At 43.4% G+C, this 17,035-nt stretch overlaps 2 protein-coding genes and 1 non-coding gene across 4 annotated transcripts in view; 2 read left to right on the top strand and 1 right to left on the bottom strand.

Moving 5' to 3' along the window:
• LOC126567999 (sodium-dependent nutrient amino acid transporter 1-like) overlaps positions 1 to 17,035 on the bottom strand; it is a 322,406-nt gene that overhangs the window by 264,701 nt on the left and 40,670 nt on the right. The gene's annotated exons all lie outside the window — the stretch shown is intronic.
• Positions 1 to 17,035, top strand: part of LOC126568014 (protein CBFA2T3) — a 416,394-nt gene that overhangs the window by 380,956 nt on the left and 18,403 nt on the right. For both annotated transcript variants that reach the window (XM_050224411.1, XM_050224412.1), the window contains exon 2: positions 13,700 to 13,778. In XM_050224411.1, the coding sequence (XP_050080368.1) occupies positions 13,700 to 13,778 (79 nt within the window). The remainder of the gene's footprint in view (positions 1 to 13,699; positions 13,779 to 17,035) is intronic.
• On the top strand, positions 2,983 to 3,055 carry Trnav-cac (transfer RNA valine (anticodon CAC)). Its single transcript has one exon. It is a non-coding gene; the product is annotated as a tRNA-Val (tRNA).

The following is a 17,035-nucleotide window of genomic DNA, read 5'->3' as shown; positions in this document are numbered from 1 at the left end:
CAAAGAAAAATGTGTTATGAGGATAAATTTTGAAGCTTTATTTTTAGCTGAAATTACAACAGTCATACTTCGCTTGCTCGTCAGCTTAACTCTATATTTTTTTAAATAGCTAAAATCTTGATTTTAGGTTTTTACAAGACTTAAAGGATATTTAAAACTCATTTTGTAATAGCTCTAATTCATTCGATCAAACATTCTTAAAGTTGAAGTTCTATGCAATTTCTAGAAATTAATGACAAACCTTAACACCATTAATGAAATTTTGTTTCAAAACACCCCAAAACCGTTTCAGTACGTTGCGATGCTTTCTTTGTCCATAAGAATTAAAACCACTTGAAGACGCAGAACAAGTCCTCCCTGGTCTGGCAAGTGCATCCGGCGTTTGCAACTGGCAGACTGGACGAATTGAACAAACCTCTTTCAGTCGTTGCACGGTGTTTGGTGCACACGGGTGAGTGCGACCAAACCAAACACATGTGCGACAGTTTTAAGCAACGACGAGCAAAATGAAGAAAAGGGCAAAGAAAACAGCCGCTGGAAGAGAAGGGGAAAAAAATAATACACCCATCACCCCAATTGCACACATGGCGCTGTTGCAAGTTGCTGAAGCCCGGAGGATGCGTGCGTGTTCCAGCAAATGGTGAAGTGGCAGTATGTTGCATTAAACTTTCCCTGCAGTTGGCCCCGTTTGGAAAAACCCTTACCCATACGGCACAACAGCTTGTCCGGCCACCGGCACAGGGAGAGAGCGGACGACGAGGGTGGTGCACGTGGTGACAAACCTTGCACACACTCTCTCAAGGATTAATAGTGGAGAAACGAGACCACTCGTGTCCCTTCGCTGTCGTCAATCCATTAAAATCTTAGACACACATGCTGGGTGTGAATGCGTGTGAGTGTGTGTGTGTGTGTTGTTGGGGAAGGTAGGGATGATGCCGGGGAGCCATTACGAGAACGCAAGTGTTTGTGATGGCGGTTTGTTGTCGTTTGTTTCGGAGCGGATTGCACCAGCTCCGGAGGTGCTGCTGTGGTTGCTGCTGATTGGGATTTAGTCGTCGCTGGCTGCGGAGGGCCTTGCGCGGTGGCGCGTGTTGTTCGGACACGTTTGGGAAGGTTTGAGCTGAGAGATGAAATACATTATCGGAACATGCAGCACCTAGAAGTGGCATTGTGTTTGACGCTGGGCGGCTGCGGTAGTACCGACGTGCTTGGGAGCGAGGGAGCAGAGGGTTTTCTTTCTTATCGAGATGTCGCAGACAGTGCAGTGTTGCTGTGGATTGTTATGGCACTGATAGGTGGTTTAATACTGCTCGGTTTAGAATTTTTGTTCCATGTTTTTAATGCAACCTTTTCATATAGATAAAGAGGATTGGAATATGTCAGTGGATTTCAGAACTAAGTTGTTCGATTTAACGTTTTTATTAATTTGATATTGGCTGACGGTTTTTGTTCACTATTTCATGAACTAATTTTTAAAGCAAACAGTAAACTTATAAATTATGAAAAGATTTTTATCATATTTCTTCAATTTCCACGGAAAAGCGTATACTTCCTTTTGATTTTCTCAGACCTTTATGCCTTTACTTGGCATTTCTTCGAATTTATGATGATCATCACTGTGAATCTCAGTATTGACTTCATATTTACAAACAAAATTAAACAAGCGAAATACATACTTCTCACTGTTGCAATCCGCTTTATACATACTACACATATGTTGGAAAACACAGTACTAAATTTACTTCAAAATGCTGTTGTATTTTTATACTTAATACTGAAGGAATAAATAAGCTATCCGAGAAATTGTACTTCAAGCTTTTGTTTACTTGACGACTTTTGCTAACACAACTGTCTTACGACTTAGAACGCAGTTGCTACAATTGAAAACATTTCCTACTGAATGTGGGCCTCCGATGCCGGTTTGTTAGCATTCCAAAACATGCTGGTCCCGCACGTGTGTAGACATGGCCGTCTGTTTTATTTTGTTGTTGTGAGGCCACAAAAGACCGCGTGGTGATTTGTTTTTTTTTTCACTCTCAAAGTTCGATTCAGTGGGTTTGGCGAGTGTTGAAGGGTTGGCTGCCTGTTGTCTGCGGTGGGCTCATTCCAAGTCCGAATAGTTTCCGTTTCGTTGCGCTGGCATGAGGGTGGTAGTAATCATCATCCACCCTTAGCGGGACGTTGTGGTAGGTAGTTGTAGCTGCTGGTGGAAACGTCTTGCGGCACGAGTTCAACAGTCCAACGTCTTCCAGAACAGGAGGGAAACAGCCAAAACACAAACACACACACCCGCTCACACTCAACCATTCAAACACACTGTCTGCAGAAAACTGTTGCTGTGGCTTCTGCAAGGTGAGGGCGAACTTTCGCAAAACTCCCTCCCATCGTAGTTTGGTGAACGGACACCGGGAGAATGCTGGCGCGATGTCTGGCCAGCATCACGAACAGCAGCCGCTTCTGCAGCTGATGACGATGATGGGAATTATACGCCCTTTCAGCAAAGGGGTTTGCATACAAAAAACACGCCCAAATGCAACACGGTTAGCCTCCGGGTGGGAAAGGCTCTCTAATCGCCAGGATCGCGATATCACGGTACGCCTTTGTCACCGAAATTTTACCGAGTGTCGAACCCATCCGCACCTCAGGGGTGAGTGAGAGGCGAAGGTTGGGCCGAGGGTTCCAAGCGGGTGAGAAATGTCACCGACACGAGAGTGAATCAGAATCTCGCTGGGTTTTGTTTTTCGCTTCTCGGCGCGTTTTGCTGGGGCGAGTGTTTTTGATTTCTTTGCGCGTTGTCAGCAGATAATGTTTAGCGAAAGGAATCTGTTCAATTGCAATGAAGTCGAAAATGTGTTGCTGCTTGGCTGGGAGTGTGTAAAGAGAAAATAGACAACAACTTTGCAGCGCGCACAAGATACATCAAACCATTGCTTTGCCTTTGATGATCTATCGAATTGCTGGATTGCTCCACGGCACTCAACAGTTTCCGTAGTGTAGCGGTTATCACGTCTGCTTCACACGCAGAAGGTCCCCGGTTCGAGCCCGGGCGGAAACAAGCTTTGTATTATTTTTGATGATGAGTTTTTTTAAATACAAACAATATTAATTGGGCCAAAGATAAGTTTCATTATGGCATTAGGATTAGATTTTATAGCAAAATTTACTAACCATTTTCTTCATTTGGAAAATCAGCCCTGCCAAAAGTATCAAATGGGATTTCTCAACACCGAATAGATTAGTTGGCACTTATCATAAAACTATAAAAAAATATCATTCGACCAAGAAAATCAAATACCTGCAGGTGTAAACCACACGCCGCAATTAGTCGTAAACTCATTATTTTATCATTTGAAAATGCACCAACATCTACGCAACATTTTAAAGCAATAGAAACACCTGTTTTCAAAGCAAAATCGAACAAAATCAAAGCCTGCATTTATTCTAAAATCACCCATCAAACCCGCACTACTGTCAACAGCATCCAGCTTTCTGGGGCGATTAGTGCCCGGTGCTGATGCGTTCTAACACATATACACAACACTGTAGCAAAACGCATTGGCATGTTTGCAAACAAAAAAATAAAAAACTCGAGAATGGGTGGTAAAGACAATTGCACATAGCCCACCATCAGCGGAACCGGTCATCTAAGTGCAAGTCTCATGCCGGTGCATTGGATTTTTCGTTGCTATTTTACGCTGTGGGTGCTTCTTGTGATGCAAAACCCCGGGAAAAGGCCGGGAATGCTTGCGGGAGGGAATGGCGCACGTCTGCATTTGATTCGAAGTGCAAGCGGTGGGGGAGGGTGTGGTGAATGGCTGGAATGCCCACAGCATACAGGGGAAGGTATTGAAATTGGCTGGTTTTGACGGTTGGCCGGGGGCCCGTCACTGCCAGTAGTCGGATATGGGTCGAAGTTTCGATTTCTGCGCGTGATGTATGTGATGATGTTTGGTGTGGATTTATTTTTTGCTTTCGATTTGTTTTGTTTGCTTCCTTCACTGTGGAGTGTTTGGAGTTCGGTAGGGTTTTTCTCCACCTCTTCGCTTAAGCCTGTGTGTCGTTCATTCCACTCGCTTACGAAATGAATTGTACCGAGGTGAACATTTTCTTCATTTTCTTTCCCCATTCGTCCACGTTAGATTTCGTGACGAATTTCCACAGCTAAGATCGTGTTCGGCAACACTCCACCCTTCTGTGGGAATGTGCTGGTCTATTATGCCCTTTTTTTGCTGCTACTGCCCTCTCTCTCGTCTCGTGTGTTTTGAATTCCCGCACAAATCTCATTGACGGGGTCGTTCCGTGTGTTCTGGATCGAGTGCGCCCGCTGACAGGGTTCGATCAGCACCTTCGCCAACCACCACGTCACGTCAACTGCAAGAAGCAGGTCAACGTCAAACGTCGGCAGCAGCAAAATTGATTGTACCGAAGTTCGGAACAGTGATCAATCATGAGTTTTGTGCACACTGCTGCTGGAGTGGAGTACAACAACATACACCCGAACACAACAACTCAAGCAAAAAACACACACACTCTCTCTCTGTCTTGCATTCTTCTGTTTATCCTTCATCTTTCGCCCGTGCCCTTTTTCCGATTTGTTTTACCTTTCTATGGAAAATGCGCTCCGTTTTTGTACGAGCTGCGCAGGTGGCCGGGGCTAGCAAGAAAATGCCTTCCTTCATTCAGCAAACGAAACGAAACGGACGGACTGTTGATTGAACTAGCGAAATGTGCGATTGATTGAGTGAATTCTGGTGGTTCAGAAGGAAGGAAGGCAAGCAAGCAACAACAAAAAAATGAAAACAACCCCGGAAATCGTTTTGCACTTGGAGTGGTTGCGAATTGTTGTTTTTTTTTTCACTGGGTTTTGTTCTTGATCGAAGGGAAATTATGCTCAGCATAGTGTAGGATGGAAATTGCGATGGAATCGAAATCTGCGCTTTTTTTCCGTGAAGCATTGGTTTGTGAAGGGTGTGACAATCTGTTTTCGAAAATCGTTTCTTGAGTCATGTGTCCCATCAAAAATGGCATGCGATTGATGTTTTGTGTGCTTGTTTTTTTTTTTTTTTGCTCTGTTTCTGATGCTTATGAGGAAGGCTTCGGCGAAGCTTCGAATGGTAGAGATTAATTAAGGAACAATCATTTTGAAAACGCTCTAAACGGTCTAAAGAGAACATCCTTCTTTGGAAGCATCGATTGATGATGAATTCCATTTCAACAGACGATTGGAAGTATCGGAGAATGGTAGCTGTGGAAAGACTCTTACTAGCACGAGGATAAACAATGTTTGATGTACAAAAAGTAGATTTTTAGAAAATATAAACTAAAAAAGATGACTTTAAGGTGAATTTCTATGTTTGGCATATTGTCTAAAAAATTTTCAAGTAAGTAATAAACAACATTAGAAACGAAAAACCCAGCAAATATGTCCACACAGTCCTAGTCAAATGTCCCAGGGAGCTTTTCAGCAGCACATACTTTGCGAGCAATTTATCTTCCATTTTACGATTATGATTATTGTCGCATAAAAAATCATGCGTAAAACTTCCGGCGCTCCACACACACATACACGCACACAGATCGACCCTACCGTACAGTGACGCCAGTCAACAGGTGTAGCATATAATTAACTCCCCGTTGTGTGTAACGAGAGTAGGAAAAAAGTGAGCTTTTATCCGTTCAGCAGCCCAAAGCTACTTGTACCGTTGCGCTGTGCGTGTAAACTTCGCTTCAATTACAGCATCCGGCGAACCAGGTTGGCTCAATAATCCGTGTCACATAAATAACCATTCGATAAAGTTAACCGCGTGCGCGTTTTAACTAGCCCACTCTCGGTCTTTGCCAGTTCTTGGAATGGTTTCCTTTTCCACCGTGCCGGAAAAACACGATCGCCTCGTCATCTTGGATCGGAAGAGAGAGGGAAGAGAAAGTGAGTGTGTGTAAAAGAAAGAGAGTGCGTCAGAAAACTTGCTGCTGCTGCTTCTGCTCCTTTAATCGAAAGCCGGAAATAGGCAACATGGTACCAACTGGTATCGCACTAATGCCACAAGTCCCGCCCGACGATCTGGCAGTGCGGCAGTTAATTGAAATTTTAAATTAAAACTTATCAATTCCAATAAATTGTAAAGCCCTTGCCCTGCGGAAGCAGACATAAATTGCAACTGTCTTTTCCGGTGGAGCGAAGAAAACGAACATTGCGGACATGGTGTAATATTGATTCCACCATGGAAAATTTGAATGAAAAAACTCGTGGAAAGTCAAGCGAAGAAGGAACGATTGCTTCGTGCTCTGTAGTTTCTTTCGAAGTGATTTCCTATTTTTTCCTTCGTGAGCTTTATTTTAATTCATTCTTACATACACACACACATACTTGGTCAAACAGCTTCAAGTTCCCCATGGCTAAAGGGTCACATATCAACTAGCTCCTTCCTGTAGATTGAATTTTGCAGCTACAAGAGTTACCGTTCAAAAAAACGGAGACAATTTTTCCGAGTCCTTCAAGTGTTACCCATAGTCAAACGAGACTCTCGTCCATAAAACTAAGAAGAACGTACATCGACAGCCGCCTTAAAACGCGTCGAAAAGAAGACTGGAAATAAAAAAACTTCCGACTTAAAAGACACACGATCCATCTATGGCACCATTCGGCATCAATTTCTTCTCGTGCTCCGAACCAGCGGACAGTAAGATTGAGTCGGCCTCTGGCACTGCTCTGGTACCAAATGGTGTTAGCAAGCCCGTCACAGCCCGGCACAGCAATCGTTACAATGTGCTGCAGTTGGAAATGGGACCGAATAAAGGAAACGGTTTGCCATTCTTTCCCACCAAGCACGCGCGAGCTCGCGGCGGCACGGTGGATGCAGTGGAGTATAAAATAAATAAAAACTCAAAACTAATGTCGAACACTTGCGACTGGCTGTGGCCGTTACCACCGTACCCGGTTGGTTGGGCTGAACTAGAAAGAAAATCGTACCTTTTCGGTGGGTGTTTTTTTGGTCCTGAGTGTGTGTGTGTGTGAGTGTGTGATTCCGGAATGAAGAGCGATACTAAGCATCGTTTACTTTTGTCCGTATTGTGGAGGAGCTTTTTAGAAAAACTTAATTGAGTTGGTAGGGATTTTTATGTATCGCTTTTTGAATGAGCGAATTGGAAGCGAAGCAGCAAAAACATAATTTTGTGATTTGACTATTGTGTTGGTGCATATTTGCATAAGGCAAATCATATGTTTTCTTCGTAACTTTCTTTTTAAATCATATTCTTTTATTTATTGTTGAAAGCTTGTCTAACGTGTAACAAAATAATGATCAAGTGAAACATTGACATAAATTTGTCGAAAAATTCAAACTCAATTTAAAGGAATATTTTGAAAAAATATTATCATATTTATTGATACTACAATTGGTAGATCTGACTAATATTATAGTAAAACTAAAACTTAGTTTTTTTTCTCTATCTTGTTCTACCTTCTTTTTAACATTTTACATTTCTTTTTAATAATTTGGATTTACTGTTTTAATCTATTCTTTAGCAAAGAAGGAATACGAAAAAATCTGTTTATTTAATGTTTTTAAACAAAATACTGATTATTAGCTAATTGATTTTTCCTTCAACTTCACGAAATTTTCAAAAGGCCAAGACAAGACAATTATGAAAAAATATAAATGAGAAAAAATGTAATAAATTAGAAAAAAAAATTCAACAAAAAAAGAACATAAATAGAAAACGCACTTCAGTTGAATATCGACCGAATCCGAGAAAAATCATTCCGGCCATCCGTTTCGATTCACATAAATTTACTACCCGAAATACCAGAGGTACACATTTGGCTTTCGGGGAAAACTTTCGTTATTAGTTTGGACGTTAAAAGAATCCATTTTTCTGTTCTTTTTTTTTTTTTTGTTGCTGTTCCCAGTGCCAAGCCAGCTTCCGTAGCATTTTATTTACCTTCAACTGCACCAACTGGCAAAAAGTGCCACCGACACAGCTTGAACTGTCGTCATCATCGATGTATTTCTGACCCGCTCTCCGGGCACTTCCACGCCACTACCGAGGGGGGCGAAGGAATGTAGGCGAAAAAAGCGGAAGGGGTTACCGGTGCTTCCGGTGGAGGGGTTTTCGAATTTTTGACCAAAATTCCGAAGGGCAACTTCCGACAGGAGGCCCACAGTGAGACTGTGTGTGTGTGTGTAGCACGGTAGCATTAATTCTTTCAGTCACAGCTGTTTCCGTCCCATGCAAAACGAGGAGTTTTCCTTTCGGTTCTGCGCTCGCTCAAGAAGTCTGGCCGGCTGCCGGAAGGTCCTTTTTGCAACAGCAGCAACGGTGCCGGTGGGTGTCTTTGGGGTTGGTACGCCAGTACGCCAGCACGGTGCGGCGATGGGTAGCATCGAGCACTCCTTTACTCCCGGCGGAGGTAAAGCACTAAAACCGATGCTCTTTGTTGAGGTGGACCGGGCACGAAGAGATTGGGGGTTGAACACACCGGGAGGGGAATTGTTTCCTCGGTTTCGCCTGCAGCTGTGTCATCGTGCCGACAGGTTTCGAAGATGATTACCGGAATCTCTCGTGCTCACTGTCGCTGCCCCTATTTCGGCTTCTCGAGGCTTCGTGGTGGGGACACAGGACGCAACAACGTAAGCGCCATCGGGCACCGGGTACGCCATGATCTGAAACCAAACACGGATGCCGGTCTAATGGACCATTTCCGTCTCGGATTTGTGTTCTACGTGCTGGTTGGGAGATTTTCCGGGTTAGTAGCCGTAACACGCGGCAGGTTGACCATCCCACCCAAGCCTTTTGGGATGGTGGAATAGATGCGTTCGCTCAGGTCCTGTGCAACATTTGCGGTTTATGCGAAATTCTCAGACAGATTGCTGCTATTGCCGGTGCTATTGCTAGATGCTGCTGCTGCTGCTGCTGAGACGATCGCCACTGCAACCACTGTTTCGGGCAATTATGGAGCATGTTTCTGGGCACCGTATCGCCTGACAGCTAACTAGCCCGTTTCAATCTGCAGCAGAAATTGTGTCATCGGAGCTGTTACACATCTTGGGCTAAATTATGGGAACCGTAATTGAAAACTTACAACAAGAATAAAAAAAAAGATATTTGTGTCGAAATACAGACGTTCCGGTGTATGGTAAGTTGTATGTAACAATTTTAATTTTAAGTGACAGTGAAGCATACATTTAGGCGCATAAACGACAAAGATTGGGTAAATTAATGCAATATTTTTATTTTATATTTTACTTCAAATTTTGTATTTTTTTTTTATTATACTCAAACAAATAAGGATTATTCCTATTTCTGCTTTCCTTAGTTCCAAATATCTAATTTAACCACACCGAAATTCTTTCCTACTTAACACTTTATCTAACATTCAACCCTCAAATCGTTCATATCAACCAAAACGTGAGCAAAACCTAGCTGCCAATAAATCTCCTGCCAACTGTCAAACAGCTGGGAACTGCCGCATTCGTTCACGTTCGTTCACTGATAAGCGCCGCACACAGAGGCAGCCGCTCACCCAAAAGAGTAGCAACCGCTCACCGATTAAGATGGCCATTTCCATTCCCCCCTTGCGATCCTGATTTGGATGTGATTTGGAAAAACTGTAATCCCCTTCTAGCATTTCGGAGGGCTTTGCGTTCGCTCAGGTGCGTTACTCCAAACGCACGGACATCGCAATTTACCCCAGCGAACGAAACGAACGGACGATGACAGTTTGCTGTTCGGTTCGGGTAGAGATAAGGCAGAGAAGCTCGATGTCTCATTTCCTGGCAGCTGGAGACGCGACCGAACGGGCCAGGATTAAATCCTGCCAGCACAAATATTTGCTACTTACAAAACCACCAGACCGGGGTGAAGATGGTGGTGTGTGCTTTTTTGCCGCTTGTGATGCTGTGTGTATCTCTGTCTGTGTTTGTGTATGGTGTAGAGCAAATCCATCGTCGATGATGCTAATGCATACCGTGTTTCAAATGAACGGTGGCTCATGTGTCGATGGATTAGAGTCTATAGAAGACGGAGGGAGTTCAAGAGAGAGAGAGTGAGATAGGATCGAGTGAAAGTGCTATCCATCCTCGACTTCAGCCGGCTTAGAAAATCCTGGGATTCGAATCGTAAGGTGAGTTGGCTTGAGGGGGGAAAAACCATAATCCTCACCAAGTGCGGGTGCAAGTGTGTACCCAACCACGAAAAACTTCCACAGCACAGCAATTTCAATCCATTAATATTGTGGACGAGCTCTTCGGAGAAGGCAGGATCTCGTGTTAATGGGCGAAGCAGGAAGGCGCGTGGTGTGAACATTGCCCTTCGCTAGTAAAGTAGCGGGAAAGAGGTGGTGGCGGTGGCAAGACAAGAAAAAAAAAACGCAAGAGGCACGAAGGAAGGATCAGGTGGGCAAGCGAACCGCATCGGAAAATCGCTCGCCGAGGAAAAAGGCGACCAAGTGGGCCCATATGTTCTATCTGTCAAAAACTTATGAAGAACGATATTTTAATATAGGTTATGTTTTCCCGTGCTCTCCGGCTGGTTGGCTGGCTTTGGTGGATCCATCGTTGGTGGCGCTTTTTCCTCCTTTTTTTTTGCTTCTTTTTCTATTATTTTTGTCCCTGTTGTTCTAAGGGCAGCTGGTACCTGCTCGTGGTGTTAGGATTGGATGCAAGGAAAGAGGTGTACCAGCATCTACCAACCTGTGGTGATGGTTTGTGTATGTGTGCTTTTTCACACATACACACAGAAGCATTCAGGCGCACATGGTGGTCGAGCTAATCCAGCACTTTTCCATCCTATTTTACGACGGACAGCATAATGCACTCTCTCTATCTCTCTCGGGCATTTTAAATCACCTACAAGAAGACACGTATTAGGAACAATGTCTCGACAAATGGGCTCCACAATGGTGGCACAGATTTAGAAATGCGTCCCGGTAGGACGTTGGTCAGGAGCGTTGCATACAGACAGCACCGACCGTTTTCTAATCGTTCCGCGTGCTCGTTCTTGGGTGGGTATTTTTATAAATCGATTTGCACCGCCCACCGGTCAGACACTGTGCAGGTGTAAATTGAGCTACGATGGCTACAGATTGGAGTGCTTTCTATGCAAAAGGTTGCAGCAGGTGTGCAACTTCTCTCGCAAACTACCAAGAAACCCTTCGTCTCTCACTGCCAACTGTTTGCTCTGCGTGTATATTACGGGAAAATGGAATTATTTCATCGGCAACTGGTGTGCAGGAAAGGGAAAAAAGTTCTATGAGGGGCAAACTATGTGTTGTGGTTTCGTATAAGGCCAATATTTTTAACAGCTTTTTATTTTCAGTTTAACAGTTTTTATTTTAAAGTGTAAGCTTTGTTGGCTAGCTTTAAGTACTACGGACAGATCATTCTTGCCTTGTCGACTTCCTTCCTTATTGAATTGTCATCTTTTTCAATTTATTTTCATGAAACATTCATTGAGTTATCATAACAAAAAACACTTAATTTTCTTTGTATTTTCTTTGTGATTTTTTGAAAAAGACATTATTGTCAAACAATCTCCTATCCATCGTGTCCATGCCAGAATGGCTAAGAAGCTGTATGCTGATGCCAAATAAAAATATCCGCTTGTAATAATTACCCCCTCACTAACTTTCAACGCGGAAAAACAAAACGGAATGTGCGGTGTGCAGGTGTTGTTTTTCCATTCGCCATTTTTCCCAAGACTTCCCACTCGGAAGGTAGGCTTAACGCACAAGTAACTGATGAGCCTGACATAGCTTGCACACGCACACACCCACATACCGAACGAGAACAGTAAGCCAGCAGACGGACACGAACCGAACTCGCTGGGTTGGCGTCTAAATGCGTCTTTTTTCCCCATCCATCCCGTTCGGCAAACAGCTGGCATGGCTGGAAGCAAATGGTTTGATTTGATTTTGACGGTTTTCCGTTTTGTGCCATCGCTGTTAGCAGCTGTGCGCAGCACTGTTTTTGTTTTTCTTTCCGTTTTTTTTTTCCACTGGGAAAGCTTTGGGAAAGGTTGTAGCTGTGGGTGGTACAGAGGGAGGAAGAGAAGGAGGAAGGATTTTTCCTACAGAACATTTTCCTTTTTTCGGCTTTTTGTCCCTGGAACACACTGCTCCAGTGAGGAACGTCTCGATCAGTTCGGTCGTCTGGGTCGCACAAACTGCCGAAAACAAACGCTCCGGTTCGATCTTCACCTCCTGTGGTCGCACCACATTCCTCCCCTCTCTACCGATTGCCATTCGATGGTAAAACGTGTCGATGACAGTTTTTCTAATTGGAAAAAAGGGGTTGAATGTCAATTTAATCGTTTGACCAAGCGAACCCCGGGGTTGGAGGTTTTTCGAGTCGGGAAGAAAATGTTGTGCGAATGCGACAGGGAAAAAAGAAACACCGCAAAGGATAGAAACACAGAAAAAGGAAAACCTGGCGTTTGTATTTCAAGGAAAAGCGAATGAAAACATTCGTGTGCGTGTGTGTGTGAGCTTGCAGCTGTGTGAAGACCGAAAATATAACGACAGGGAGTGAATGAAAAATGAATGGTTAGGGTACTGAGCGGGAGGGAGGAGTGGGTGGTAAAATGGGGGGTTGGGTAGTGTACAGCGAGAATTCGCACAAATGTTTCAACCGGCTCCAGGCCTGCGTCAGCCTGCGGGCACACTGTAGCAGACGTGACGCGTCATTATGGCGCAACCGAAATGGAAAATGTGTTGCATTAATCAATCACGGACACGGTGCGCGGGAATAGTGGGCATGAGAAGAGCGGCAGCGGGAGACGTGAAACCGGGAAGAAAAGAAACACATTCCGATCCGGCGGGGTTGGAGTTAGAACAACAACACCTGGTGTTGATAACACACTGGGAAAGGGGGGGAGGTGGGGGGGGGGGGGGGACAGTAAATGATGTTGTCTAAATTTCCTCCAGTTTTTGCTGTTTGTTGCTGTTCTTCTGCTCGTTCGAACAACGATTAGTATTGGATGTTCTACAACGGACTTTTGATGGGTAGCAGAGGGCGAAGCATTGTTCTCTACTTCTGTATGCTTGTATGCTTTTGAATAAAGTAAATTTCAAATTGGAATAAATATTGTTTTCAATATTAAATTAAATTTTTATTGTAAGAATTTTCAATAATTCATTTCTTTAAGAAATACTTTACTTATAGATATTTTCAGATGCAGTCAAATAGTTTTATTACTCCACACGTGCCCGATTTATTTGATTTTTTTTAGCCACCCTGTTCACGTTAACTTGTTTAAGCAACCTACTAAAAATAGATCTAAAATATTACCAAAAATCTGTACTTGGCTGTAAATTTATGTGTATGATCCGTACCATCCGCTAAAAGAGTCTTCAAGGACTCCATGAAGATTGCATAGTTTTTGTGGCACGATCAGTTGAAGATTCCTAGTTTTTTGTCTGAAATAAATTATTTTATTTGATGAATTATGATAAAAAAATCTGGCTAAAGAGTAATATAGGCCCTCAAGTTGCACACAGCAAACTCACATGCAAGCTCCACAGTCGTTTGTGAACATGGCTGAGTAGGACATATTGAAAATATTAAAACTATTGGTTTATAAAATCAAAAAAAAATCTTATTATAACTAGTTTCAATAATGTTTTTGTAATTCAATCAACTTTCAATCTTTTTGTGGTAGCTGTTAATTCACCGATCTCTTTTGCATTTCTTTCTCCTTACAGATGGCACTTGATGGTAAAGCAATAAAAGAAGAAATACCAGACAAAGATACATACGAGACCAGTGCTCGTAAATTGAAAGGTGAGTCTTTATCACACATTATCTCAACCAATTCAAAACCACCTTCCATCCTTCGAACATATTTTAATTGGGTTAAATAATTGTCTTTATAAACGAAAATACAAAATACAAACCATATTTCTTTCGGTAAAACGAAGATTAACCACCTTCATCCGGGTAATAAATGGGCATCATCGTTTCAACTTCACCCGACTCGGTATAATCGAATGAAAACTTCACCTGGCTCCCGTGTCCCGTTCATCCTAATTACAAATCAGGTGTTAAATTGTGTTTACATTAGAGAAACACCGAACGCTTCATTACTTTGTGGGTGACCTTTTTCACGAGTGTTTCTTTGTGAGAAAAAAGCCCCATTCCCATCCCCTTTCTATGCGAATGTTTCTTATCAATTTTGCCACACTGTCGGGTTTCGGTGAGTGTTTGCTGAACGATGGAAAGATGGGTAAACGATGACTCGAAAAAAGAAAAGAAGCGAGCCATGGATAGTAGTATCAGCAAGGAAACGTTTCGGGAGAGTAACCCCTCGAAGCATGTGTTGCAAAAGAAGGAAGGTAAATTTTCCCTCTCGGTGGGAATGGAAATCGTTGTCTACAATTTTGCAGGTGGTGGTCTTACAGCACCAAGTGTTGACGAGGATTACGACGATGGCACCGATGTTGGTGGTGGTGGGCGAAGCGAAACGTGCTCAATCCAAAAGTCCCAAGGGTGAATGGGAAACATTCCCGTACTTCCGACTCGTCCGACTCGAAGCGAACGAAAGAAAAACGTTGCACAAAACGAGGGAGGAAAAACGAATGATAACCTCTTACAATCGTCCCCTTTCGCTGTGTCCTGTCCTTGCCGAAAGGAACGCTGTACTGAACGAGAGTTTTGTTGATTCACCGCAAAAGCAACCGTTTTGGAGTTGGTGGCCATGTAGAGATGGTGTACTTTGTGAGCGAAAATCTATCTTGCAATATTCCCAGCCTCATCGTCATCATCGTCGTCGCTTTTCACACAGATTTTCCACGTGGCGCGTGTGGGAAAATCTCTCGCGCTCTCGGAGCGTGCGGTTGATTTGATAAAGAAAGAATTATATGTGCTCCCGGCTTGATTTTGTTTTCCTTCCTCCTGCGTGTCCTCTGTGCTCTGTGTGCCCGTGCTGGACTGCTGCTTTATCGCATTTTTCCCACCCGTCAGCACCAGTGAGGGTTCTGTGCGGGAAAAAAGGCGTCCTTCCGCTGCGGTCGCGAATGGCACGCAATCGTACCGTGTGGATGGATGCTGATAGGAGTTCCCACGAGCGGGAAAAAATATTAGGGAAAACTCTGGAACTCCGGAAGGATTCCATGAATCAGCAAATGTTTGCAAATTGGTAATCATGTTTTGGGTGGTGGAGCGGAGTCTCTTTCTTGTGTGTGTGTGTGTGTGTGTGTGTGTGTGTGTGTGTGTGTGTGTGTGTGTGTGTGTGTGTGTGTGTGTGTGTGTGTGTGTGTGTGTGTGTGTGTGTGTGTGTGTGTGTGTGTGTGTGTGTGTGTGTGTGTGTGTGTGTGTGTGTGTGTGTGTGTGTGTGTGTGTGTGTGTGTGTGTGTGTGTGTGTGTGTGTGTGTGTGTGTGTGTGTGTGTGTGTGTGTGTGTGTGTGTGTGTGTCTACGGTACGATTCGCCAATTACAGTTTCGGAGCAGATGAAAACAGGTTTCCCAAAAACCCGGCTCGCAAAATCAACACCAGGACACCAACGCCTAATACCACGGGGCAGAAAATCATTTGCATATCAGCGCGATGGTACGCGCAACTACTTTCGCACTGCAGCTCACACTTTCGTGGCAGTAATCCGCTGCTGGTACGGTATGGTTGTGGGTGATGAAGCGATTGAAAGGTGTTTGGAATAAAGAAAATTATTGGAGACATTTTTTTTCCATTGAAATATTGAATGTTTTTTGGGAAGTAAATTCATTCACTTGATATTGCTGTAATGAGCTGCTGAGAAAAAGAGGCATAATACATAATAACTGACTAACATGAGTCTAGGAGAATAATCTAAGAAAATACTATTTATGTTTTCCAAACGCAGAACCTCTGGAGAGGAAATCAGAGATTGACGATTAAATCAGATAAGTACAAAGTTTGCTTATCGCAAAAGTCACATATCAAAAAATGGATAAATTTCTAGACAAAATGGATGCAAAAAATGGTTTAATTTCTGGACTAAATGCATCAAGAGAATAAGCAAATCGTCCTTCAAGAAACACAAACAAAATAGAATAAATTCCTAACTCAAAAATCAAAGCATGTTTATTCGAAGCAAACATTTAAAAGAACAGAAAACAAATCCAACAAAATTCATGGAGACAACAAACGAACGATCTTTCGTCAACAAAATCGGCTGAGAAGACCTTAGATTACATTGTTCCTTTTTTCCCAGAGACTTATCATTCCACATCGCTCTTAAACACGCTTTACGCGCGTCATCCATCTCTCTGCAGCGGCATACGTAGCGCAGAAGGTGGCTACACCGATCAGCGTGATGCTTTTCCCACGATTTCTAACGTAAACAAAACTATTTATGCAAATCGTGCGCCACCTCTTGGTGTGCCGTGGTCCCCGGTATGGAGAATGGGTACGGAATGGTAATTGCGCTAAGTGTTCGATGGTTTGCCAGTTTCGGAAAAGATTTGATTGATCCTTCGCGTGCCCTAGAGTTGGCGGATTTCATCGGTGGCGAATAGCGGATTTGCTGATGATAAATCAACAAAATGAAGCGTTGCCACCAACTCCTTGGTGTAGAATAGGCGAGCGAACTGTTGTGTGTTCATGTGTTCGCGGTGTGATAGTGTAGCGGGTAGGGAAGTTCAAAATGGACTGTCCAAGTTTGATCCTGAACCGGGGCATTTTTATCGGTCGGCCTGTGCTGGCCAGCTGGGCGTAGGGATAATACTAGCTAGCCGAGCGATGAAGCAAGAGCAATGGAACGGTACGGATGCGTGCGATAATGCTAAGACGAAGGATTGTGCTGTCAGCACGAACCAGGTCATATTACTGTGCCCGGAGTGGGTGAACTCGATGGAGCGTTTACTTTACACAGGCTTTTAAAGTGCTTGTAGCTATTTGCGGCAGTTCTTTCCTGGCAAGCGAAAAGCTTGGAATAAAAGTCTCAATTTTAGGATTATAATTACGCGATTTATGAAGAATTTTCTTGCAGACATTCAGATTTCGTCGTTGAGCATGTTCTCATTAAACTGTTTTATTTACTTCGTCTAACTACGATGTACAATGA

The sequence above is a fragment of the Anopheles maculipalpis genome, chromosome 2RL (assembly GCF_943734695.1).
Source record: "Anopheles maculipalpis chromosome 2RL, idAnoMacuDA_375_x, whole genome shotgun sequence".
Taxonomy (NCBI): Eukaryota; Metazoa; Arthropoda; class Insecta; order Diptera; family Culicidae; genus Anopheles; species Anopheles maculipalpis.
Note: the sequence above shows the minus strand (reverse complement) of the source record. Positions and strands in the feature narration are given on the sequence as shown.